This window comes from Carettochelys insculpta, chromosome 3, assembly GCF_033958435.1.
Source record: "Carettochelys insculpta isolate YL-2023 chromosome 3, ASM3395843v1, whole genome shotgun sequence".
Taxonomy (NCBI): Eukaryota; Metazoa; Chordata; order Testudines; family Carettochelyidae; genus Carettochelys; species Carettochelys insculpta.
Window position 1 is genome coordinate 39588328 of NC_134139.1, and position 26072 is coordinate 39614399.

The window sequence follows — 26072 nt, forward strand, 5'->3', positions numbered from 1 at the left end:
AACAAATGGGGAGAAGCAAGTGAGTTTTTTTCTTACATTGATGCATTTTTGAAAAAGTACATTATATGTACTATACTTACAGTTGGTGATATCTGTCACATAGAACTGGAAGGGACCTCGAGAGGTCATAGTCCTCTGCACTCATACCAGGACCCATCACTAACCCAGACAGATTTTTTTTCTCTATTTTATTTGTCCCAGATCACTACATGTCCCCCTGAAGGAGTGAGCTCACAACTCTGGGTTTAGCTGGCTAATGTTCCATCAACTGAGCTTTCTCTCCTTCCAAATAAAATAAAAATCTAACTGGCCCCCTCTCAAGGATTGAGCTCACAGCCCTGGGCTTATAATGTCAGTACTTTAACCACTGGGATATTTTTCCTCTCAGGTCACCTGTTGGAGCATTCACGGTTTTGGTTTTTAATCGTAGCAGAGTGTAATGGGGGAATGCAGAAATGTTTGTGATATTTATTGAGATTGTGAAAGAAACATTGATGAACCAGTAAAGTGTGAATTAGTGACATTTCACTAAAATGCTCTTCACTCTACAAAACGCTGATTATTCTCAACTTCTGTTGTTGTCAATGGGAGTTACAGAACTGAGGACACAATTCTATTTCAGATTGGCATAGGTGTGACATGACATTTCATTCTGCATTAAGCAATCTGTCTTACTGGTTCCTGCTATGTAATACAAAGGTGCCTCACTTTATTCTTTAATGTAGCCAAATAATAAAGCTCAGCACTATTAAAAATTCCGTCTGTGCTGTTCATGTAGACCAGGGGTCAGCAACCTTTCCGAGGTGGAGTGCCGAAATTTGACCTTCTGACCTCCTGTATATAGTCTGAGTGCTGGTGATACTTTTAGAAGTCACTAATAGTTTTACTTACAACAGCTTCATTAATAAATAAATTAAGATGGTGAGCCTTACCATTAATCCACAGGCAGCATGGCTTTGAGCAAGCTCCTGGCTGTGTGCTGGGTGGGGCTAGGGCTGAGCTCCTGCCTCACATGCCAATGAAAATCAGCTCGCATGCTGCTCTTGGCACCCATGCCGGGAGTGGGTGCTGACCCCTGGTGTAGAGAAAATGTGTTCAGTGAATTATTATATTGCATTGGTTCTGAGTACTTGAAATGCTGGTTCAGGCAATAGAATCTTACAACAAATAATCACATCCTTAATCAGCAAATGCAGAGGGAAAAAAAAGAATTAAAATAATCACAAAACAGTAATATATATATATATAAAGTTGTGGCATGTTTTCTGTCAGGCATAAGAACATTAAAATGGTGTACAGTCCCTTGTTTGGAAACAGCATAAATAGCTGTATACAGCTAAACTTTTCTAATTGCTGTATTTCACATTTTATAATGACTTTACTGAGAATTTCCAATATTATCCATTAAAGTGCTAGAGAATTTTCTAGTAATAATAGTGTGGTTTTATGAATATTTGATTGCATTTAATGCATTTTTTTATCCCATCCACCAGTTAGAAACCAATATATCCATAAAATCACTCTTTCCTGTGACATAACTGAGAGAGCAATCATGAAATATCAAATGTAGCAGTTACACTTTGGACATCATGTACATAATGTGGCATACAACAAGGAAGCAGTTAAGCATCTGTTGTTAAAAAAAAATGTAAAATTGATAAATTACACTGTGTAATTTATAGGTGTTTTTGCAAGGTGTAGGTGTATTTGCAAGTTATCAGTAATCCTTTGAAACTAATGTGATTATACTGCTATTATACATTTATAAACTAATTTGAAATAATATCAATTTTCCCCCCCACCAGGTGGACTACAACATTTCAAAATGCTGCAGATTATGTTCTTGTATTTTTAGAAATGCTGTTCCTGCATTTCATGAGATAAAACACTTTATAAAAATGAGAATTTGGAGATCAATGAAGGTAACTTTCTTATCTTGCTTTTGCTTGTTAATGAAATCAGAAAACTTCTGAAGGAAGAATAGATTTGTCAAAAACACTGATATATTCAGCATACTTGGCTCAGCATACTTTCCACTTCTTTTTTGTTTAAGTAGAAAAGGACATGTAAATGAAGATGAGCCTGTGTTTGATATATGGTGTCTGGAATTAAGTGGAGGAGTATTTTTAAAGAGCTACTTGTAGTAATCTCTATCAGAGACCAAGACAATCTCAAAAGAAATTAAATGAAGGACCCGTGTGAAAAGCTATATTGATTTATTCCTCTGAAGAGACAATTTCATGACAATTTAAGCCTCTCCAAACATCTGCACGTGGTGCTAAAAGCAAATCTGTGTCTTTGATCGGCTGATTGAAACTGTGGAAAGAGGACCTTTAAATTAAAGTAGCTTCTGGATGAATTTCTCTTGCTCATCAGCTTGAACAGAATGAAAGGGAACATGAATGTGACTTATCATTCAGAGGCCATCTACTGAACTGAAAAAGAGAAACTTTAGACTGTCCTTTAAACTGTGTAAAATCATAATAAACACTCTCCTCAAAAAATTTTTTTTTGAATTGACTACTTGGCAGAGCTCTACAGATTTAAAGAAAGTCAGATGTCAGCAAACGATTCCTCTCCTCCATCCTTACAGAAGTTTTCTCCTCCTCCATCTCATGCTGCCACCCCACCAACCGCTTCTCTATCTTCAAGTCCCCAATCAGGACTCTCCAGCCGGCTGTCCAATGGCAGCCTCAGTACACAGAGTCTCACCAACTCGAGGGGCTCTATGCATGGGGTCTCATTCCTGCTGCAGATCGGTCTCACTCGGGAGACTGTCACCATTGAAGCTCAGGACCTGTCCCTCTCATCTGTCAAAGACTTAGTCTGTTCTATAGTTTATCAGAAGGTATAGTATAACAACATACAATGCTGTGGGTGGTAATAATTTTATGAAATTTACTATCATTGCTATCATTATTATTTGGATATATCAAATGATTATGTACAGAGATTAGACCAGTGTTGAAACTGTGTTAAAGCTGATTCCATAAAGTCCTAAAAGATATACCTCCCAAGATAGTAGTTGAAAATAAAAGGAAGTGGGCTTTCATTATGTCTTGCTTCCGAAATCCTACAACAATAGAAATAGAATAATAAATTACTGTATGAAGAGCCGAAATTAGTATTGATAATATGGAAAGAATGTTGTTTTTTCCCCTTGTGGTTTTAGTCAGTGTTGCTGCTCCCCAGTAGCGTTCTTCTGTGGTCATTGCTGCTTTGTATTTGTGTTGAACAAAATAATGTTAAGCAGCATTCATGGGATAAGTTAGCAATTCTCCAACTGTAGTTTTTGGACCAGTGATGTCTCACAGAACAATTGCAGATGGTCTGCAGGGGTTTGTTGGGTCACATGGTATTGGCTCTTTTCCTTGTTTACAGCTGCAAAATTTCATTTAAAGGCAACTAATACTTTCCTAACATTTCTTTACAATGCAGTTACTATTGTTATAAGGATGCAGTACATTCTTCGGGGGGGAGAGAAGGTATCACTGAGACAAATTTTTTATTAATATAGGGTCTGCAGTGTGAAAAAATTGAGAACTCCCCCATATAATGCTAAAATGTGTTAAATTGGTAGAAAGGAAATGTGCATTTTGTAGTTTCTGTTCATGTGTTGTATTTTATGCATAGATCACATGCTGTTAACCAAATTCAAAGCTCATGTTAAGTCTCAAGCAAATGAGAAAAACAACCTAATGTTATCTATTCCTTCATAAGAGTTGTTTTATTAAACAGTTTTATAGAAGAGGAATGGGGAAACATCAGGAGAGGAAGTAAACACAATGGTAGTGGACTAGGTTGCTTTTCCTTACCTGTAATTCTTTTTATTTCTCTGAACTATGTTCATGGATAGATAGGCTTATTAGACTTGGAACGTAGAGTTCTTTTCTCTTACTTAGGATTTTGATAGGGTGGAGGTAAGCTTGATAATGAGCATCGGTGTGTAGATAATCTAATAACATTTCCTTTTCTCCATGAGATTTCTTTTTGTATTCTCTCCTTATGTTTCATGTTTTTTTGGTTTGTTTTTTAGAAACATAGTAAACATTAATTTCACAGAAGCTTCATGAGCTACTACAAGTAGTTCAGCAACGACCCATTTAGTGTTTGATTGGGAATAAATATAGGTAGGAGGAGGACACAAAATTTAGCATCACTGTTGTTCCTAACCTTTTATGACCTTTCTTTTCCTTTCACCTCCCTCTCTCTGCATCTGTATATTTCTTTGTGTCTTCCTGTCTTCATACTTGTCACACCTTTCCCTTTGTTCTTTTATCTTACTTGGCATTTCCTGTATATTGTTGGTGGCCTCATCTATAGTCATTTCATTGCTCAAGACCTAGTCCCATGTAAAATTGATTAGGATGTCAAGATCTTGGTCTTTCTGTCTCCAACTGGCTTTAATTCATCCGTATACTGTTATGACTGAGAGCTGCTTAGTGACAGCATACCACACACAGAGAGCAGACAAGTGGCGAGGAAACTAGGAGAAGATGCGTGTTGAGCTTATCTTTCCGAAGTACTTTTTCAGCTGGTGCACTAATGGCAATATTACCACAAAGTTCACAGTGATATATCATACCTGGAACTGGGCCTTAGGAGGCAAACCACTGATTATATCCTTGTATATGTACTCCTGTTAACATAAAATTATCAAAATTACAATTTTCTCTGAAAATTATGCTGCACACGGCTACTTACTGTCTAATTAGGGATGCCTTGTAATTTGGTAATGTTCAGGCATTTCATGGCATTTCATAGCTGACTCCTAGTCTCTGGACTGGTTAACTTCTCCCAGCCTTAGGACAGTACACAACTTGTTCTCATCCAGGTTCAGGAGATACTTTTTTTTTTAAACAACTGCTCCAGTAGATTTGTAAAAGTTTAGGTTTTGTAATTTTTTGGAACTGTTTCTAACTTTTTGTCTGAAATTTTTTCAACTCTACTCATACCTTCCATTGATACTTTTGGTATTCTTTGTACACTGGAGTAGTGCTTCTAAGTCATATTTCAATTGCATGTTATTTCTTTGGCTAGAGGGGATTAGGGAAACCATTCTTGATCAGTCTCTCTAGCCTTAGACACCTCTGCCTCAGAGGTTGAATTGCCTGCCTGCTTACCTTCAGTAGCTCCCTAGCCCAGGACAAGCAGTAGAAACACTAAAGAATGTTAGTTACAGGGCTGGATGGAGCAGAGGATGAGGGGTGGCGGGGCGGTGTTCCTGGCAGTTGTCCCCTCACGATGCTGAATAGTAGTCCTTTCCTCTGTCGTAACCTGGAGGACCAAATATGTCTGCTTTTGCTCTTGAACTTGACTAAAAATTTTCTTTTAGACATCAGAAGGAGAGCAGAGGAAAACCTTTCCAAATTGAAATTCAGAGAATTCTGTGTATCTTATATCAGAACATTTTAAATTTAGTTTAAACATGTTGGACTTGTCTACACTAGCTCCCTACTTTGAAGGGAGCATGGTAACTAAGGTGTTGGGAGATTAATGAAGTGCTGCACTGCATATGCAGTACTTCATTAGGCTAATTATCCCCCGCGGCAACTTAAAAGTGTTAAACTTTGAAGTGCTGGCTCGCGTGTAGCCATGGCTAACCCGCTGGTACTTAGAAGTGCCTGGGCAACTTCAAAGTCCCTTTACTCCTCAAAAGTGGTCTTGGAGAAATTGCAATGTGGGAGCAGGGCAGAAGGGAGGCGCAGGCATGAGGAGCATCAGGTAGCTCTGCCGTCTGTTGAAGAGAAGCAGTGCTTTTAAGGAGAAAGCCCTGTTTCTCTTCAGCTGCCTGCTGCTTGGCTGCTCCTGCTCCACGTGTCCACCAGCCCTGTAAACTCCTCTCCGTGAATGGAGCTGGGTGTTTAGCCCTGAGGGGGTGGCTGAAGCTGGGTCTGCCAGAGCCCCTACGGTTGGTGGCTGGGAGTTGCTGGAATCCTGACCCTGAGACTGTGGAGGTGCGGGGAAAGGGGTTGGGGCTGTTGGAGCACACAGGTAACATGTAGCTGCATAGGACATTAGGAAATTTGGGGCAGTTTGGTGCCCGAAATTTTGTTGTGCCCTAAGTGGCTGCATGTTTTGCATATGCATAGGTACAGCCCTGCTTCCCATGCATGTCCTCTTGATTTCAAGAATGAAATGAAAAGTAGAACTTTTTAGCAGTGTTCACTAGAAAACTAGTGCTATAATGCATTTTGTGAAATGTTATGTTGACAGCTTGCTCTAAATTGCACTTACTATTTTCTTTGCTCTAGGTAAAGTAGAGATGTTCTTAAAAACTCATTATAAATGAGAAAAAGATGTTTTATTGCTTTGAGGGTTTTATTTTGTTTTTCTTTAGAGCAGTAGTATCTAGCAAAGTCTCCCATTCTCATTCTGAAGACTCGCTTCTGTTTTCTGCCTCTACCCTTGTAACCTCTCCCCCATCTCTGAACTGTCATCTTTGGCTCCTTCTGTTTTATCTCTTTCTTGTCTTACCTGCAGTCTCCTCTGTGACTCATTTCCTTTAGCCTTGAAGAATTATGGGTTTTTGTCTTTGGAGTTCTAATTTTTCTAACTACTCTTCTCCCTTTGTCTCCAAAATTGTAGTGTGTGCTGTTTGTTCACACTTGTAAGATTTCTTCCCTTCTCACTTTCTTTATGGTCCTTTCAAGTTGGCTTCTTCTCCTCCATTTCCTGAAACTGTCCTGATTAATGCTCACCACATGGTAAAGTCAAAGGGACACTTCTTATTTATACTGATCACCCCATAGAATTATATCATGTTTGAATTGTTTTTCATTCTGTGCTCTCCTTTTTCTTTTATCATAGTATATGTTAGGCTCCAGGAGGGTTCTAGTCTCTGTCCCCCACTACTTCCTCTGACCTCACCTATTTCCTCTGCTTCATTTTAACACCTCCACACTTTCCCCCAGATCTAGCACTTCACATTCATTTTCCTGTTGCTTGTTCTATCAAACATCTCTTGGGCCGTGTGTGCACTAGCCAAAAACTTTGAAATGGCCATGTAAATGGCCATTTTGAAGTTTACTAATGAAGTGCTGAAATACATATTCAGCTCCTCATTAGCATGCGGGTGGCCACGGCACTTCAAAATTGATGCGTCTCACCGCTGCATGGCTCATCCCGACGGGGCTCCTTTTCGAAGGGACCCCGCTTACTTCAAAGTCCCCTTATTCCTATTTTGGATACACTAATGTCATTTTCCTCTCCTCAGTCTAAGTCAGTTCTGTTTCTGAATTCCACTATTACCTTCCCACGTCTCTCAGTGTCACATTCAAGGGTATTACCTTGTCTCTACCTGTGTCTCTGGGTCTTTGCTTACCTCTTCCTTCCTTCAGCTGGTTGTTACATTAATCTCCTCTTTGCAGGCTTGGCCTTTGTTTCTGATCATTCTGGCCTTTCTTCTCAGAGTAATCTTGTTCTTTCAGGCTAGATTCATTCTGCTTATTTCACATTTCTTTACAGCCCACCTCCTCTCCCAGCAGTCCATCCTATCATCTCGTAATAACCTCATCCATCCTTCCCGGAATTATGTTTTGTCTTATCATAATTGATGTCTCAATCTGTTTAAAAATTTTTATATCTGATGACTATCTTGCATGTTAGCAGGATCAAGGTCTCGGAGTATTTGTAGGATTTTTAGGTGGGCAATGTAGTTGAAGGAGCACAGTCAACTTGAAATCTAGTTATTTTCAAAAACAAAAAGTAGCTTCAGATACTGCTGTGACAGATATGGAAATTTCCTTCAATATCCTCAGGAAGACCTTATTGCAGTAGGTTTATTTATGACTGTGGATCAGGATTATGTGTAATCTCTTCGAGAGAGACATGGAGGTCATAGTTCAAAAGACTATATTGAAAATGTTACAGACAGTTACTGACTTTTGGGACAAGAAGTGTTAAGTAGATTTTCTTGGGATTTCATAGTGAGAGATTAATGCAAATTCTCCTTCTCTTGGTATGCAAGAACACAGCCTTTTGAAGTTATGCCCTTAGAGGGGCACTGTCTGCTGATCATCTGTTACAGAAGGCCAAGACCAAAGCTCTGTAAATAAACTGCTGATGTGCTCAGGCCTTACTTTTGGTTTTGGATCTAAGATGGATGAACTCATATGGGAGAGAGAATCCACGTGGGGTTTTTGAAAGATTAAAACTTTCCTCAGCCTTAGGCTGGAATTTGTGTGTGGGGGGAACCCTCCGGGAAGCTGTTTTCTCTGTAATATTTTTATCTTAAGAATAAATTCTTGCTTAACACCAGGGCTGCCCACTCCACCCAGCCTCAAGCCCTGCCCTGCCCCTTTGCCAAAGCACGTCCTGCAGGCCTCATCAGTTGGGGGACTGCTGGAGTGGGGGGCTGGTGTGGGCAGAATCAGAAGTTGTTACCCCTTTTCCCACTCTTACCTTGGTGGTGGGAGCCTGCTCTCCTCCAGCCCACAGCTCTCTCTGTGGTGTCAGGAAGCTTGGTGCCCTGGGGCTTGAAAATTTTGCTTCCTGTTGCCACAGTGAAGTGTAGTGCAGTGGGCTGAGAGAGGGTGGTGGGGCAGAGCAGACCAGGCTGGCAGTGGCTCTGTCTCCTGCTGCTGTTCCATGCCAGGTGCTTTCTCTCAGGTAATCCCTTGAGTTGCACTGCGACCTGTCCATAGGATGGTTGAGGAAACCACCACAGGGCCCCTCAAAGCAGCTGTCTGGTAACTTACAGTAGTGTGTTATGTATTGCTTTCCTGTCTCCTGAAAGCCTATGTACACTGGCAGAGGCCAGGCAGTTTGGCTTGCTGTGGCTATCACAGTGTTAGGCAAGGTGGAGTGCAGCCTTAAAATCTCTGGTCAAAAGTTAGGTGCAGGTTGCCACACAGGAGAGGTGACTGCTGAAAGTGTAAAAAAGATGTCCTAGGTGGACCTTGGAGGGGGCATGCAGCTGCAACTACCTTGAAAATGTGACAGTTACAATCTAAGTATCGGAGGGGTAGCCGTGTTAGTCTGGATCTGTAAAAGCAATGAAGGGTCCTGTGGCACCTTATAGACTAACAGAAAAGTTTTGAGCATGAGCTTTAGTGAGCACAGACTCACTTCATCAGATGCTGGTCATGGAAATCTGCAGGGCCAGGTATAAATAAGCCAGAGCGAGGCTGGTGGATAACAAGGTTAGCTCAGTCAGCAAGGGTGAGGCTTGCTACCAGCAGTTGATCTGGAGGTGTGAACACCAAGGGAGGGGAAGCTGCTTTTGTATTTAGCCAGCCATTCGCAGTCTTTGTTTAATCCTGAGCTGAGGGTGTCGAATTTGCAGATGAATTGTAGCTCAGCAATTTCTCTCTGGAGTCTGGTCTTGAAATTTTTTTGCTGTAGGATAGCTACTTTTAAGTCTGCTACTGTGTGGCCCGGGAGATTGAAGTGCTCTCCTACGGGTGTTTGTATATTGCCATTTCTGATATTTGATTTGTGTGCGTTTATTCTTTTATGTAGAGACTGTCCAGTTTGGCTGATGTATATAGCAGAGGGGCATTGCTGGCACATGATGGTGTAAATTATATTGGTAGATGTGCAGCTGAATGAACCCACGATGGTGTGGCTGATCTGGTTAGGTCCTGTAATGGTGTGGTTCCCAGCCAGTTTTTGTGATTTGACATTATTTCTATTTTATAAAAATGTTTTCTTCTTTGTCTGTGAAAGGCCAACTCAAGCATTGGAAGAAATAGACTAATTCAGGGGAAGCTGTGTACTTGACAGCACTTTTTAAAATAAATGTAAACACTCTGTTATAATTCTGGCTGCTGCTTGAAGCAGTGACACATAGAAATGAGATAGAGGCATGATTTTATTTTTGACCTGACAGTGCTGCTGTGTTCTAGTATAAATTTTCGTTTTTTCCTTGTGTAATCTAACAAAATTGGTTTTGCCTTAAAATCATGCAGTTCACTTTGAAGACAAAAGTGAAATTTTCTGCAAAGTTTGAAAAGACTTGATCAGTTTTTTTATTTGGTCATTTGAAAAAAAAATCCTCATTTTAAAAAATTCTGCTTGGCTAACATTTAGTGTTTGTGTAGGACACAAATGTCTTAATGACCCCTTCAGTTTTTCTATGTAGTCAAATCCAGGGCTGGATAGAGATGACTTCCAGTAGCTAACTAGCTGCTGCTTTTTTGTGGTGGCGATCATTGGTCCAGAATCTAAACTTTCATTTAAAAAAAATGCCTCTAGTTCTTATGTCTAAAGATAACTTTCAAAATGTTAACTGATGAAAAGGTGTCTTCCCAAGTCTACAGACAGCATGAAACTATTTGAATAATAGGCATTTATTGCTCTTATTTATATAGACACAGGAGATAATGTAAGGAATGTGCTGGCAGGAACTCAGTGCTGCTGAAGGTTGGGAGGAATGTGTCTCCCTGAGATCATTTGCATGAGACTGCAAAGGTGTGCATATGTGATACCTTGCAAACAAAGCCTGATGGGTAGCAAGGAAGCAACGAGGTTTTTGTCTATTATAAACACATTGTTGTAAAATCACAATTTATACAAACACTCAGTATAAGAATTGTGAAATCTCACCAATGCTCCAGTTCATTGTGGGAGACAGGGCTGTCATCATAATTGTGTAAGACTGATTACGCAGGGCTCCCCTGGTTTAAAGCATTGTAAAGCAGAAGGGGAGGGATATGGATTGAACCAGCTGGCTGAGTGCCTTGGCCCTACTTAAGCCTTGGCCATATAGCTATAAGCCTGGTTTGACTAGCCCTTCCCATGTGTTGAAAGGTAGAGATGTATATCAGTATTTGTATCTTGTATGAGATTCTCCTTTGGTAGATGCTGTGAGCTGAAATCACAGTGTGGCAGCTAAGGTCACTGAGAGCTGAAGTCACAGGATTTTGCCTCAGGCCAAACCCACAGCAGACAGCGTGACTGGCAGATGGATGGTGGGAGGAGCAATGGACAGATGGATGGTGCGGCTGGCTGGTAGGAGCAGCGGGCGGATGGACAGCATGACTGGCGTCCGGCCGGTAGGAACAGTGGACGGGTGGATGGCGCGACTGGCGTCTGGCCCGTAGGAGCAGCTCTGTCTCTGCTCACCCTCCTCTGCGTCAACCCCGAGGCCCTGCAGATCTCTGCTTTCACCTGTCCCTGCCCCATCTCCTCCTCCAGGGCTGCCTTCTGCTCCCCTGAGGCAGGAAATAGTGGCAGGTCACGCCGTCCGTTCGTCCGCTGCTCCTACCAGCCATCCACTGTATTTGACACTAACAGGAGCAGTGTTACAGGAGCTAGCAAACAGAGCTGGAAGAGGAAGTTTGAGAGAGGTACTTTGTAGTGTTTTGGTTTGTTTTTTTTTTCCTTTACAGGAGCATAGGCAGAATGGCTGGCTACAAAAGATTCAGAGGCAGCAGTGCAAGGTGCAGCATATACTTTATCCTGGAGTGGGTACTGTAAAATAGCTTTTTGTGTGATGTACCACTTGATAGGGCTGATGGAAAGGGGTTGGAGATGCAGGTGGAAACTGCAATTGAGTTTTGAAGGGCTTTCAAGCTGATGATGGAGGGAAGGCAAAAGGAGACTGAATGGAAAAGTCAAGACTCACAACTGCAAGCTAGACTGGAGAATTGTGAGGGTAGATTTCTGGGAAAGGGAAGCAACCACTGGGTGCATAAGAGTATGAGAGTCATGCAAAAGGCTGATTGGGGAAGGAGAACTAGAACTCAAAACAGATTTGCTGAGTTGGAAAATGAAAAAGAGGTACAGCAGGGAGTGGAAGGTGGGAAGACAAAGAAGGAAAGAAAAGCAGCTAGTCCTACCAAAAGAGAGAATGAGTCGGTGGAGCCCTGGGAGGATAGTGGGAAAGTCACAAAAGATTGCTAGAGAAAACAAAGGAGGGTTTGCAAATGGAAGGAAAGGAGAAAGGGCAGAGAATTTCATCATCACCAGGAAAAGTCAGGTCTGTGTGATAGCGAAACTCCCAACTAAGTTGAGACAGGTTTATCAACCAAGCTAATCCAGAAAACAGACAGGTGAGTGTTTGCCCAGAAGAAAGATACAGGATGTGAACCTGAGTTAGAAGAGAATACTAAGAGAAACAGAAAAAAAATGTTTTTCATGTTGGCACAAATGATACTACTAGACTAAAGGAGACTGTGTCAGGCTAGTGAATATGCTTAGAGAAATGGAGGCTCAAGTGATTTTCAGTGGGGTTTTACCTCTCCCTGAAGAAGGAGGAAGGCAGAACATGACCGTGATCAACAGATGATTCATACAGTGATACAAAGAGGGTATTGGGACAATCAACCACTGGGAGACATTCATGGACAAGAGGACTCCTTTCATGGCGTGAACTCCATTTGAATAGGGAGCAAAATAGATTTTGGGGAGCCTGGTTCAACACATTAAAAGTACTTTAAGTTAGGAACTCAGGGGAGATAGCTGGGATATATTCATGTAATCTCTAAGCCTGTTCCTAGCATTGCCCAGGATGAAAATCAAGAGAGGGAATTCAGTAATGGAGCGTGAAACAGCAGAGGGTGGGAGAATGGGCGCTAAAAGGAAAGATAGCGTCATTGACATTGGACAGGAGTGTCCAACCTCCTTCCTGTGGAGCCCTTTCTTCTGGCCTGTGTGGCTGGCAGCACCGCCATTTTTAAAAGGCAGCCAGTGTGCTTGTGCGGGCCCCAGCTCCAGCCAGTGTGGCTCCGGCTGATGTGGCTCATGCGGGCCCTGCCTCCGGCTAGCTGGCGCAGCTCATGTGGGCCTCGGCTCTGGCCAATGGGAGCAATGGGGGTCAGTGCCTTCAAGCTCAGGGCCACATGCAGTTCGCGGGGGGGCGGGGGTTGAAGGAAACTCCATCAGTTAAGCTTCCAGTCTCCTGTTCCCACCTGCACTCCATCTTCCATCCAGACACCACGCTCCCATTCTTAGCCCCCTTCTGCCCAGAACCCCATTCTAGCACCCTGTACCATGCTCAGCCTGCGCCCTGACAGTCCCTTCTCACACACTGAACCCCTCATTTTGGCTCCATCCCAGAGCCTGGGGGGGCCCCACAAAATCTACTAGCCCTGGAGGGAAGAGTTAATCTGGCCCTGGGGAGGGAAGACCTGAGCCTTGGCATGCCCCCCCTGTCACTGGGCTGAAGTGTGAGGGGAACCTGGTGCTCCAAGTTGCATGAGTGAAGTGACTGTCTTGTTTTCTCTCCCTCACCCACACACATTTGAGGTGGGGGGCAGGTTCAGGAGGTGTGTTTTGCTTCTGGCTTGCATGTGGCTCACATGGGCCCTGGGACTTGGACCCTGATGTGGACAGAACTTAGGCCCTGACTTGTGTGGCTTCTGCTGCGCCTGAGGTGACAGCGTTGCTGATAAGCTGCCACATTGGTTGTGCTGTTGGTGCCTGGGTCTGGGAGATGGGAGAGGTGATTAGTTTACAGTGGGGATTGTGGGTGCCTGGTTCGTGGGGATGGGACGGGGGATTGAGGATTTTGCATGTCTGAAAATTGTGGGTACTGGGGTACTTAATTTTTTTTTTGAAAAAGGGGTACTTTATTTAAAAAAAAAAGGTTGAGAAACACTAGAGTAGAACTCAATTTAATTGGTTTAATGGCCAGCGTACGTTTTGTTTTTTAATATCTAATCTTGTTTTTCTTTAGTATTGTGCATTGCTAGATATACCTCTCTATTATCCAGAATGTATGACTATCTGGCAACCTTCTGGTCCCAGGGCTGCCAGATATGAAAGCGTTTTACTGTAGCATTGTACACTATAAATTTATACAGTATTTGCTGTATGTATTTGTATGTACTTTCACTATGATGATACTGTCCGCTCCATTAAAGTACCTGATGCCTCTCTTGATAACATAAAGCCCACACCTGTGTGTGATGCACCTTCTTCTTCATGTAGGGTTTCATCTGTTGCCAGATGTAGCTGCCCAGATTGTGTCCATCTTGTCTCTCACAAGCCCAAAAGTGCAAGCTTATACTGTTTCATCCCCGCTGTAGTCTGTGCTGTCTTCCCCGTTTGATACATGGTCTGAACATTCCATGTACCAAACTGGGTGGTTGTCCTGGGTGAGAGAAGAGTCATCTGCGGGGCAGCTTCTTTTCTTCTTTCACTGCCACGCTTCATACTCAATCCATTGTCAACTCCTCCCAAGACTTGTGTAGTTGTAGGCTACTTTGTAGATGTTTCTGTAACTTTTGTTTTTTATGGATAGGGTTCTTAACCCAAATCCAACCCCTTTCACCTCAGGGAGAGGTGATCCAAATTTGTCTGGTCTCTACCCTTTGCCATGTCCGGTTTGGGTGACCCTTCCAAGAGCTGCAGCTCCCGCTGGCCTAGCTCTCCAGCGCCTTGAGACACTGTGTGCCACACACAGAAGATGTGGGCTTTATGTTATCAAGAGAGGCGTCAGGTGTGTTAATGGAGTGGATAGAGGGGTTGGGAAGGTGCTCATGACGAGGCAGCAGCTGGGGCCAGGTGGCTGGCCGGGGCCTGGGTCAGGGCGTCCAGGTTGGCTGCCACCTGCTCCGAGTCCTGACGCTCCATGGCAAGCCACTCCTGCAGCACACCTGTCAGGTCCTGGAGGGTGTGCTGTGTCCCACGCCCCCTCCCCCTCCTCCTGCTCCTCCTCCTCCTCCTCCCTGCCCTGGTGGTGCTGGCGGATGGCCCTGTGGCAGCCCCGAGCTGTCCCTGGTTGGGGTCTGGGCTGCTCCCCCTCACTTTTGGTGGTTGTGGTCTGGCTGCCGGCTGCCGGAGCTGTGGAGACAGAAGAGGGGAGAGTCGTGGGCCATTAGGCCTGAGCGATAGCCCCTGCGAACCCCCCAGCCCCCACATCCTGGGGGGCCATGTGAGGACTGCATTCCGGGATTCCCTGTCTGGGTGCTGTGTGCGCGAGCTCCCCTCTGCCCTCCTGGTCCACCCATGGCTGGGCAGCCTGTGGTGCTGTCCTGGCTTCATGGTGCTGAGTGCCGCATGTCGGCCCTCTGAGGCCGGGGGAGCAGGGCCGTACAGCTTGCATTTGCCCTGGGGTCAACGGCTATGTGGGTGGGCTGTGGCCTCCTCTGGTGGGACCGAGCGCACCCTCCTAGAGCCCCACGGCCTCTGGCATGCATGGCACATACCTATGTGTCTCTCCAGGAACTTGGGTGAGGCATGGTCAGAGGGGCCCCGGCTGGATGGGCCAGATGGGATGTTGGTGACAGGGGCACTTTCACTTGAGCCTTCATCATCACTAATGGTCTGGAGCCTCCGCGGGCGCCTGGTGCCCGCGGCTGATCCCGGGCGTTCAGGGTCTGCTGCCTCAAGGACCACGGTTTGGGGTCCTGCCTCCTTGGGCCCAAGGAGGCGTTCCAGTTCTTTAAAGAAGGGGCAACAGGTTGCCGCTGCCCACGACTGCTTGGCCATGTCCTGGGCCCTGCAATAGCCCTGCCAGAGCTCCTTGGCCTTGGACCTCACCTGATCCAAGGTGAGAGTTGAGTGACCCTGGCTGGTGAGGTCCTTGGACAGGCACTTGAACACCATGGTGTTGTGGCGTTGGACCCCTGTCTGATGCAGGACCTCCTCATCTTCCCAGAGGGCGAGGAGGTCCTGCAGCTCAGCCTTGGTCCACAAGGGGGCCTGGTGTTTCAGGCCTGGCTCCCCTCCTGGGAGGATTCCTTGGTGTCCTTGGGGGCCCCTGCTGTGGGTGGGGGTCTAGGGTGCTGGCCATGGTGCTGGAGAGCAGGGCAGGCTGTCTGGGGCCTTGCAGCTGGGAGCAGGCTCTGCAGCAGCATGGCCTCCCTGCTGCCTGCACAGTCTCAGCTTCCTGCCTGGCATTTTGTGGGAGCCTGCTTCCTTAAATGTGGCTGCATGCTGGAGCCATAGTGCATCACTTTTGCTTGAGCGGTGCCACCGCCTGCCAGTTGATTGCTGCCATGGAGGACTCCTTCTTTTGAAATAGTGGGCTGCGGAGTGACTATACTTGCTCTCTTCTGAAATAATCTTTCAAAAGAGGGCACTCTTCCCACCATGGGAACGGAGGACCAACTCGGCGGAATGGTGTCGTTCTTTTGAAGTTACTTTCGAAAGGTCGTGGAGTGTGTGTAGCTGCTCTGTGGGTTATTTTGAAAGAAGGCTGTCTTTTGACCTCACTTTTGTATATACTTGCTAGTGTAGGTGGACCCTTTATCTGTAGCATGAGGCTTGGATCACTTGCAGGTTTAAACTAGTACAAATGGATTTTTCTGTATCTTGAAGTCTTCAGATTACAATTTTGAGGACCTCAGTAACTTAGCCAGATGTTGGCAGACTGGGTTCTGTGACCTGAAATATGCAGGTGATCAGACTAGATGATGAGGGTGCTTTCTGGCCTTTAAGTGTGAGGAGAGGATTTTCCTTAGCTGAGTTGATTAACACCTGTATTTTGAGAGCTAATGAGCTTGGTTTTCATTTTAATTCTTTTGTCACTCAAACATTTATTGGTACCAATGGTTTCATGGCAGAATGATATTCATCTTTCTTGTGAAAAAAATTGATCTTGTCATTAAAAATTACTCTGAACAGGAAAACCAATTAACTGCATCTCTGTATTTTTCAGGCTTCTTGTATATTCCGTGTGTGTGTTTATGTTATAATTTTGTACCGGGAATATGTTATTTTAATTATGTTCAGATTAATCTAATTTTTTTAAATTACAAAGCAGTTGATCAAACTATTTTCAGAATACAGTTACTTATAAATTACTCTTTTGTCTCCCTGAAAACAATTCATACCTTGATTGTAAAATTTTGAAGCTAATTTAAACATTAAAATCTAGGTCATATGTTGATTAAAATGCCTTAGAAAAATCAGCTGGTGATTTTGATACATTGAAGCACGATTTACAAAGTCCTCAGTTTTATTACAGTAACTCTTTGTGTGATTTTTTTTAAGTTAATACTGCAATTGGCATAAGAAACACTTTTAAATATCTCCTTTCTGGAAATTTGTCCTGGTTTGCGCTTACTTCTTTGCATTCCTGAGAACTAAACAACCAGGGTTTGTTCTTTGTCCTTCAGTGCATTCCTCCAAATTTCATGTACATATGTTTTTTTCCTGACAACTCTGATATATGCTACTTTTGGCAATATAGAAGTGGAGCACATAGTTATTCTAATTTAGGATAACATTTTTGAATTACACAAGGATTAACAAGTAGATCTGGTCAGCAACATGAAACGTACATCTGCTTTCTCTTGTGGCTAGTCAGGATGGATTGATTTAAATTGGGTAATTGAAATCAGCATTTTAAATCATGAAATGAAAAGGCTTGAATTTAAATCATCAACGTTAATCTTCTTTTCCGTTTGTACTTCAGTTATTTTACAGTTGGAACAACTAATAAAATATCGATTTACAAGTAAATAGAGCCTTTATTTTAGAACTATCAATCACAGTTAAAGCATGCAATTAACTCAAAGCAAGTTAACCCTTCTTTAACCAGTGTTAATGCACACCTCTGGAGATGGGACGTAGCGGTGGCTAGGCAGGGAGGGAGGCACTCTGCTACTTTCACTATCCTGTCTCTGTTGGACAGGACTGACTTTGTGGGTGGAGTACCACTGCATGCCTCTAGGGTAGAGGTGCTTTTCCTCCCTCTGCCATGTGGCACTGTTTCTCCCACACACCCACTAATGAGGCTGCTCCAGTCAAGTTGCTTCTAGACAGGGAGAATGCCTCCTGTCTGCTGTGCAGAGCACAGATTGGGTACTGATGTTAGTGTATCCTTTTGCCTGAATGTCTGGTTGCTGCTGAGCTGAAGTCATAGAACAGAAGCATCTGCTTCTGGTTGAAAAAGCATTCTGGGTTTGAATGTACCTCTAAAAAAGACAGCTCCCTCTTCCAAACCAGAATCTGACAGGCAGGAGTGGCCAGAGTTCTGGGGGATGACCAGCAAGATGCAGCCTCCATGAGAAAGGAAGAAGCTCACTCTAAGCTCTATGACAGGTGCCAGGCACCATGAGCCACAGCAGTGCAAAAGTAAGGATATGTTGGTATTGAAATCAATATAATTGAAAATGTAGAAAACACCCAAAGCTATTGAAATTATATTCTGTTGTTGTTTAACAGTCTGATTAAAACTACAATAAGTCAATTGTCTGGTCATTAATTTAAAAATCGTGATTAATTTTAATAGTTTAACAGCCCTTCTTTATATTAGATGTGGTACATCTTTTTGCTACCTAGCAGGATATACTTTAAATACATTATTTAAGCAATTATTTAACTTAATATTTTCAAATTCTTATTGAGTATTTTAGTATGTTAAGTTGATGAATAATATATTGCTTATTTCCTTGTTAACTTTTTTTTGTGATTTGTGTCAAACCTTGTTAGGATGTTAATTGGAATGGAATACAACACATAAATCTGTATATATATTACATATTAATCTAAACAAACTTAAATGTTTTGGATATGTAATCTCATCAAAACACGTTTCACATTTCGTACTAAATGATTTGTTGTAGGGATAATTGTAGTCAGTGAATTAATCTGATTATTTCAGGTCAACATGGGAAAATTTTCAAATATGCCTAAGTGAAAGTGGTTGGAGCTTAAGTTTCTCCTTGCCTAAGTTTGTTGAAAATTATTATAAGTTCCTAAATTACTTAAACTGTACTTCAGATGTTCAAAACTGGTAGATATCATTTCCTTCTTCCTTGTTTTCTTTTATAGACTGGAAGAGAGACATGTTTTTTCCTGCTTTCTCAACTCAGTTTCTCAGCTTTGAATGAATTAGTCCAAATGAAGAAAATATTCTCTGTCTGCAGGAAAGGCTACTGCTCTTCTAGTTGGTTGTACTCTGACCAACTCTAGTTTCAGGTGCTTAGCTAGTGACTTCCACCAAATCAGTGGTATGATTTTTGTTTCAAATATTATCAACAGTTACTGCTTAGATAGTTCACATCCCACCCTGATGTTTATTATGGATGCCATGATATCTATGTGTTTATTAAAAGATGCATACTTCATAGTGGCAATATCTTCTTCAGCAAGTAGATATCTGCTGTAGTACTTTGTTTTGAGAATATTGGCATGAAAATGCAGAAAAGTACTTAATCTGTTTCTTTACTACCTGCAGTTAAACTTTGTTATTGGGCATTTCTTTCTTCAGTGTTCATGAAGCTCATTTCTAATTTCCATAGCATCAGCAATGTATTTTTTCAGTGTGTCCAAAGCTATGGAAGTAAGTTTTAGTATATGCAACATATCTTCTACATTTTTCTTCAGTCTGTTGGTGACTATTGTGGTTGCAATTTTATCGCAGTTTTCTTCACAAATTGTCATCAAAATTGCCCAGTTCTTAATAAATAGCTTAAAACAGTCAGCCACTGAATTCCATCATACATTTTGTGGGAGAATTAGTGTGGCTCTTCCTTCTATCGTCAGTGAAGATGAAGCAGAGTGGTTGTTCTGCAATGTTTTCCTGTATTCCTGAAGCTATCCATAAGTTTTTGGCTAAAAGGAGCATCAAATGAGCACTCCACTTACATGTTGTAAGTTTCAGATTTCCTTCATTATTGTTATTTGCAGTGTTGATTGTGACCAAGCTGCACACTTGGCACTTGAATTTTTGTTCACGGTTTGTCATAACTCTTTCTGGTAATACCTATATGTTTTATGCAGGTATGTTTTATACCTATATGTTTTATTTCCTGAATAATCATCTGTTTGTGTGAGACAGACAACCCCATCTTTTGTTGTCACAAAGGCAGTTTTTGTGAACCATTGTGTACATTACTCCACCTAGCAAAATTGGATTAATGAATTTCTTGTCAGTGGGGCTAAGGGTTGCAGTGGGTGTGCTCTGGGCTCCTGCGCAAGAGAAGTGTTGGGATTGGATGGGAAGGAGGAGGACTAGCGGAGGGATTTTAGGCACCAGGGAGAGGCAGGGCGGGAGGGAGGGTGGGCGCTAGTCTCTCCCAATGGTTGGTTACATAACTCCCTCTCCCTACCCTTAGAAAAATAAAAATAACAGCAAAGACTTACCTTTGTGTAATATACATGTCTTTGGAACTGCAGTGTTTTTTTAAATTTAATGACACAGTGAGGCAGCTGAGAAATTAATCGATGTCTGTCTGTATCTGTCTACACATGCAAGGTGATGGTTCAAGGCTATTTACCAGAAGTGCCAAAACTATCCAGAGGCAAGGTCTGGTAGTTACTGGGCAAATCAATATTTTTCCATGATGTAAGTAAGATGGTTCTTAATTTATAAATATGTATGGCACCCACCATGGAAAGTTTACTGAGTCAGTCAGAGCTCAGGTAGGAAGAAGCTAGACATATGAGACCTCCCAGGTGAATGCAGTGGGCGATACTGATGAAATACAGAGTCAGAGTCTGGGTCTCAATGCCTATGTTGACTTTTTCTTGCCTTGTTTGCCCAGTAGTACAGTTACTGGGTATCCCCACAGAATTAAGTCCTGAATACAGTAATGTGAATTATTACACCATGTTTACAAAGCTTGACAACATTTAATGTTTGCCCCTGATTTTTCTTCATGTGAAAAAGCAGTGTTTAGCACAGAGTTTTTAATAGTGGCAAAATATGGGCATTTTTAATTTAAATTTGACAGATTATTTGCAGATTATAGGCCTTAACATATTTTTTAATTAATTTCAGATTTAATTTTAAAAGTGTATCTTTTAAAAAGAAAAACTTACTATAATTTAATTAACAGCATAAAGATATTTTTGAAATTTTTTAAAAATCATCATTGCAGCCTTGACTCCCATTATGCTTTCCTCATGCCTCTGGTACTCCAGGGAGGCAGACCGTAGTGGGAACAGAGAGTGAGGTATTGGCAGCCAAAGGAGCAATAGATTAGATGAGTGGAAGCTAGTGGAGTGGGTCACATTTGGGATACAAGGAAGTGATCGGAGCTGTGGGCAGAGAGGTTAACAGGGATGTGCAGGTTGGGGTGGAACTGGGGTTGATGAGCGGTAGAGGTGAGTGAGTTTGTGCCAACTCATTGACACACAGGGATTCTAGTGTTCTCAGGTAGTGGCTCTGTTGAAGTATCTATGTGGCAAGGCAGGGGACAGAGAAGATATCAGTACTGTGTTTTGAAGTCTCTTTTTCCAGCTGTGGTGTGAATTTTGATGTGGGAGGTAAGCTGGCTGAGAAAACAAGATGGGAATCAGAACTAGGTGAGTTCAGTGAATTATCAGAATTTGCAAGACTACTGATATTTTGTGTCATTAAAAAGAGGCTGGGATTAACTTTCGAATAATGTAAGCATTTGTTTTGAGTTATGGTGGGTCATGAGATTTTGGACCTTAAAACAGTATCCGCCTAAGATGGTCCCTTGTGTGAGAGTACTTGGCGATTGATGCAAAGCTGTGTAAAGTAAATCATGGACCTTGACCCACAATAATTTTTAGTTCTTCTTCGAGTGGTCCCCGTGGGTGCTCCACAATAGGCGTCGGGCTCGCCCAGTGCCGCAGATCGGAAATCTTCCAGCAGTTTCTCCTGGATCGTGCATGCGCCAGCGCGCGCCGCTCTCTGCGCGCCCCCGGCCACGTGTGCGATCCGGTCCCCGCCAGTTCCTTCTCAACCGCCATCGGCTGCAGACGGAATCCGCTCAGGCTAAGGCCAGAGTCAGATTAGATAGTGTTTCTACGTGTAAATTGTTTTTTTTCCTTCAGTTCCAAAAAAAAAAAAAAAAAAAAGGAAAAGGACAAAGAATATCAAAAAAATATGTATAATAAAAAGAGAGAGAGGAGCGGAGAAGAAGAGTGGACGTGAAGGCCAGTTAGGCTGCCCGCTGCCCTGCAGGCCGGTGACCGCGATTCGGGTAAAAAGGCACGGATTAAGTGCTAAGTACCCTATTAACAGCAAAGGACTCACTGCGATGGCCTCTTCAGGTTTTAAAAAGCGTGAGTCCTGCCGTGAAGCTATGCCAGCCTCTGGTGGGCATAGTGAATGCATCCACTGCCTGGGGGAATCGCACGTTACCCAGAAGTGTTCTCACTGTGCTAAGCTCATAGCCAGGGCCAGGAAAGACAGAGAAATGCGTCTTAAAATGCTCTTATTTGACAAGGCTCTCCAGCCGGACTTGCCAGAGAAGCCTCATCCAGAAGGGCCCTCTGGATTGCATAAGAGGAAGGCAGCTTCCCTGACCCCCTCGGTGCAGAAACGGAGGAAACTCTCCCCAGCTCGATCCTTGCCGACGGTTTCAGCAAGTGGGACGAGTGGAGCACGCAGCCCACAGCCGCATACTCAGGCAAGTGGCAGCGCAGCAGCGCACGTGGCAGAGGCTGAGCCTCCGGTTACACAACAGCCAGCACGCGCGGTGCCTAGAGCATCAGCGAAGCAAGCGCCGGAACTGGCGGCACTGCCACAGGCGGCACCGGCCCCCGCAGCACCAACGGTGCAGGGCCGCCAGGCACAGAGCCTGCAGGCACCGGAGGAAGGTACCCACGCGGCACCGCAGCTGAGTGTGCCGAGCGCGGCGCCGATAGCGGGGCCGTGATCCCTGGCACGGGAGGGGGCGGTGCCAGCCCCGCAGGGGAGAGGCAAGGCAAAATCAAAAGTCTGGCACCGCAGCCCATCTCCGGACAGGGCTGCGCTGCTACTAGCAACAAACCCTCCCCCTGTGCTACACATGCCACCCAGAAGGCCTGGGTCTTCACCGGCCTATCCAGAACCTCCTTCTCCGTTCCTCCAACCAATGTCACCATGGCTTGGGCCACCTTCACCTTTTCTGGGATTGGATCCCCTGGAGTACTATCACAAACCAGTTTCACCTCTATCTGTGTCGTCGCGGAGGTCTCGTTCTCCCAGACATCGAGGGTACACACCCCGCGAGTGGTTTAGGTCTCCATCCCCGGACCCTTGCCCTTGCTGCCATGGTTGTCCTTATCATGCGGGACACAGACACCCCAGGCCTACGCCCAGGGGCAGGTCCCCCCCGGCCGTTCAATACCCCCGTGGACACTCCCGATTGGGGACGGAAACACAGTTATCTCAAGGGGAGTTATTTTTAGAACCCCGAGACTTTCCTTCACAATCCTCCAGCGAGCAAGTGTATCATTGACCGCAGGAGCCCGAGGGTTCGAGGGAGGTTTACCCTAGTGGTTCCTCCTCATCCTCCCCAGATGAGGCCATGGCCCCCGGGGATGTCTCTCCCCCGGATGACCTCAAACAGTTTCAGGAGCTGTTTAAAAGGGTGGCTTTCACACAAGACATTCAAATGGCAGAAGTGCAGGAGAAACATCACAAACTCCTGAAAAATTTGAGACCCCCGGCTTCATCCAAAATTGCTATTCCGCTGGACGAAGCCATTATGGAGTCAGCCACTACCATATGGCAGACTCCGGCCTCTGTTCCGCCTACAAACAAGAGAGCGCATAAGAAGTACTTCGTCCCGGCAAAGGGCATGGAGTTCCTCTTCAGTCACCCACAACCAAATTTGTTGGTGGTCGAATCGTCCCAGCAGAGGTCAAAGGCTTCTCAGTACAAATCGGGGGGATCGGACAAAGATGCTAAGAAGCTAGAGCTGTTTGGCAGGAAAGTATATTCCTCTTCTACCCTGCTATTGAGAGTGGCAAATTATGCGGCACACCTAGCGAACCATAATTTTGATAATTACTCCGGGCTTACTCCTCTCATGGATTCACTTCTGGAAGATAAAAAGCTGGTGTTAAAGGCAATTGTCCAGGAGGGCTACACAGCATCCCGGATGGGAGTCCAGATTGCCCTGGATGTGGCGGATACGGCGGCATGTTCAACGGCTACAGCAGCGGTCATGCGTAGAGAATCCTGGCTCCAGACATCGGGTATCCCGAGGGACCTACAGGCGAAGATTGTGGACCTTCCCTTTGACACAGAAAAGCAGTTTGCAGACTCAGCTGACTCGGTCCTCCACTCCAGTAAGGACTCGAGAGCTACACTTAGAACCTTGGGTTTTTATACTCCTCCATACAGGAAGAAAAATATTATCCTCAGCAAAGACGCTACCTGTACCAACCACAGCGTGCTCAGTATCAATGGGGCTACGACCAAGGGCGCCATCAACAGCAGCAACAGTACAGAACTGCCAGGTGACGTTCTTAACAAAGCCGTACACCCTCAGGACAGGCCCAAAGGCAACAAGTTTGATGGGTATGTCGGGGGCTGCACTATCACTACCATCGCTCAATGCCACTCTCATCTTGTGTTCCATCATCACCTCAGACCGTTCCACCCCCAATGGCAAAAGATCACCACAGACAAATGGGTGCTGGAGATCATAGCCACGGGTTACGCGATCCCCTTCCAGTCGCTCCCACCAACAAAGCCTCCCTCCAGGCCTCACCTCCGGGACCCTGCCCACGAGGCGAGGCTCAAGCAGGAGGTGGACCACCTTATGTTCATGGGGCGGTGGAAAGAGTGCTGGAACAATTCCAGGGGAAAGGTTTTTATTCACGCTACTTCCTAACAGAGAAGAAAACAGGAGGCTGGAGGCCCATCTTAGATCTTCGGGGCCTCAACCGCTACTTGTGCAAGCAACGTTTTCGGATGATCACAGTCGCCTCCATACTCATGGCACTGGACGATGGAGATTGGTTTGCAGCCCTCGACGTACAAGATGCTTACTTTCATATAACGATCCACCCGGCACACAGACGCTTCCTCCGCTTCACGGTCGGCAAGGAACACTTCCAGTACAGGGTTCATCCATTCGGCCTCTCCTTGGCCCCCAGAGTCTTTACCAAAACCCTGGCAGTGGTGTCAGCCTACCTGCACAGACAAGGGGTGTTTATTTTCCCATACCTGGATGACTGCCTGCTGAAAGGGGCCTCAAAGGCAGAGGTCTTACGCATGATACGCGTCACAGCGGACACGTTTTCTTCGCTGGGCCTAGTCATCAACCTCGCGAAGTCAAAGACCGAACCCACACAAGATATAGAGTTCATAGGGGCACGCATAAACTCTATCACGGCAAGGGTGTACCTACCCGACGCTCGCTTCCGCACCATCAGTTCGCTGGTGCAAGTCATCACATACAGCCCCACGGTGCTGGTCTTAACGTGCTTACAGTTGCTGGGTCACATGGCGGCAGCGACGTTTGTGGTACAGAATGCCAGATTGCACATGCGAAGCCTGCAGCATTGGCTGGTGAGCGTTTACAAACCAGCATCCCACACTGTCCACAGGGTGGTGTCGCCCACGACAGAGGTGCGCAGATCCCTGGCGTGGTGGGAAGACCCCAAGAATCTGCTAGTAGGGGTGCCCTTTCACCAGCCACAAACTTCTGTTTTTCTTACTACCGACGCCTCCCACATAGGATGGGGAGCACACATCGGCGACAAGGTGACGCAAGGGCTATGGTACTCTGCGGAACAGACTCTGCACGTAAACATACTGGAGCTCAGAGCAGTGTTCAATGCCTGCAAGCATTTTCAAGATTACCTACATGGCAAAGTAGTCGGGATCAATACTGACAACACCTCCACTATGTTTTACATCAATCGACAAGGAGGAGTGCGATCCCATGCCCTATGTGCGGAAGCAGTCCGATTGTGGAACTGGTGCATCGCCAACAACATAACGTTGAAAGCCTCGTACTTGCCGGGCGCTTGCAACATGAAAGCAGATCAGCTGAGCAGGCACTTTGCACTCACGCATGAATGGCAGATCCGCTCCGATCTGCTACGGCGCATTTTTCATACATGGGGGTTTCCCCAGATCGATCTGTTTGCCACCCAGCACAACAAGAAGTGTCCCCAGTACTGCTCCAGGGCAGGAGTGGGGCGGGGGTCCCTGGGGGACGCATTCATGATTTCGTGGAGAGGCCCCCTACTTTACGCATTCCCCCCCACAGCACTTATCCACAAGGTCTTGCAGAAAGCCAGAAGGGACAGAGCCCGCATGATACTCATAGTCCCAACTTGGGATCGGCAGCAATGGTTTCCCTTGCTTCTGTGCATCTCGGACCGCCCACCGCTCCCTTTACCGGTGGCGCCGGACTTAATCACGCAGGCTCAGGGGTCCATAGTGCATCCGCACCCTCAGGGTCTGCGCCTACAAGCATGGCTAATCCATGGCTCAGCCCCTTAGAGAGCACATGTATGGAGGGAGTACAACAAGT

General features: G+C 44.9%; 1 protein-coding gene across 1 annotated transcript in view; it reads left to right on the plus strand.

Annotated features, from left to right (window-relative positions):
* The window catches only part of PRKD3 (protein kinase D3), an 86806-nt gene that overhangs the window by 4297 nt on the left and 56437 nt on the right, over positions 1-26072 (plus strand). The window contains exon 2 of the mRNA XM_074989664.1: positions 1806-2848. Within this exon, the coding sequence (XP_074845765.1) occupies positions 2558-2848 (291 nt within the window). The 5' untranslated portion in view covers positions 1806-2557. The remainder of the gene's footprint in view (positions 1-1805; positions 2849-26072) is intronic.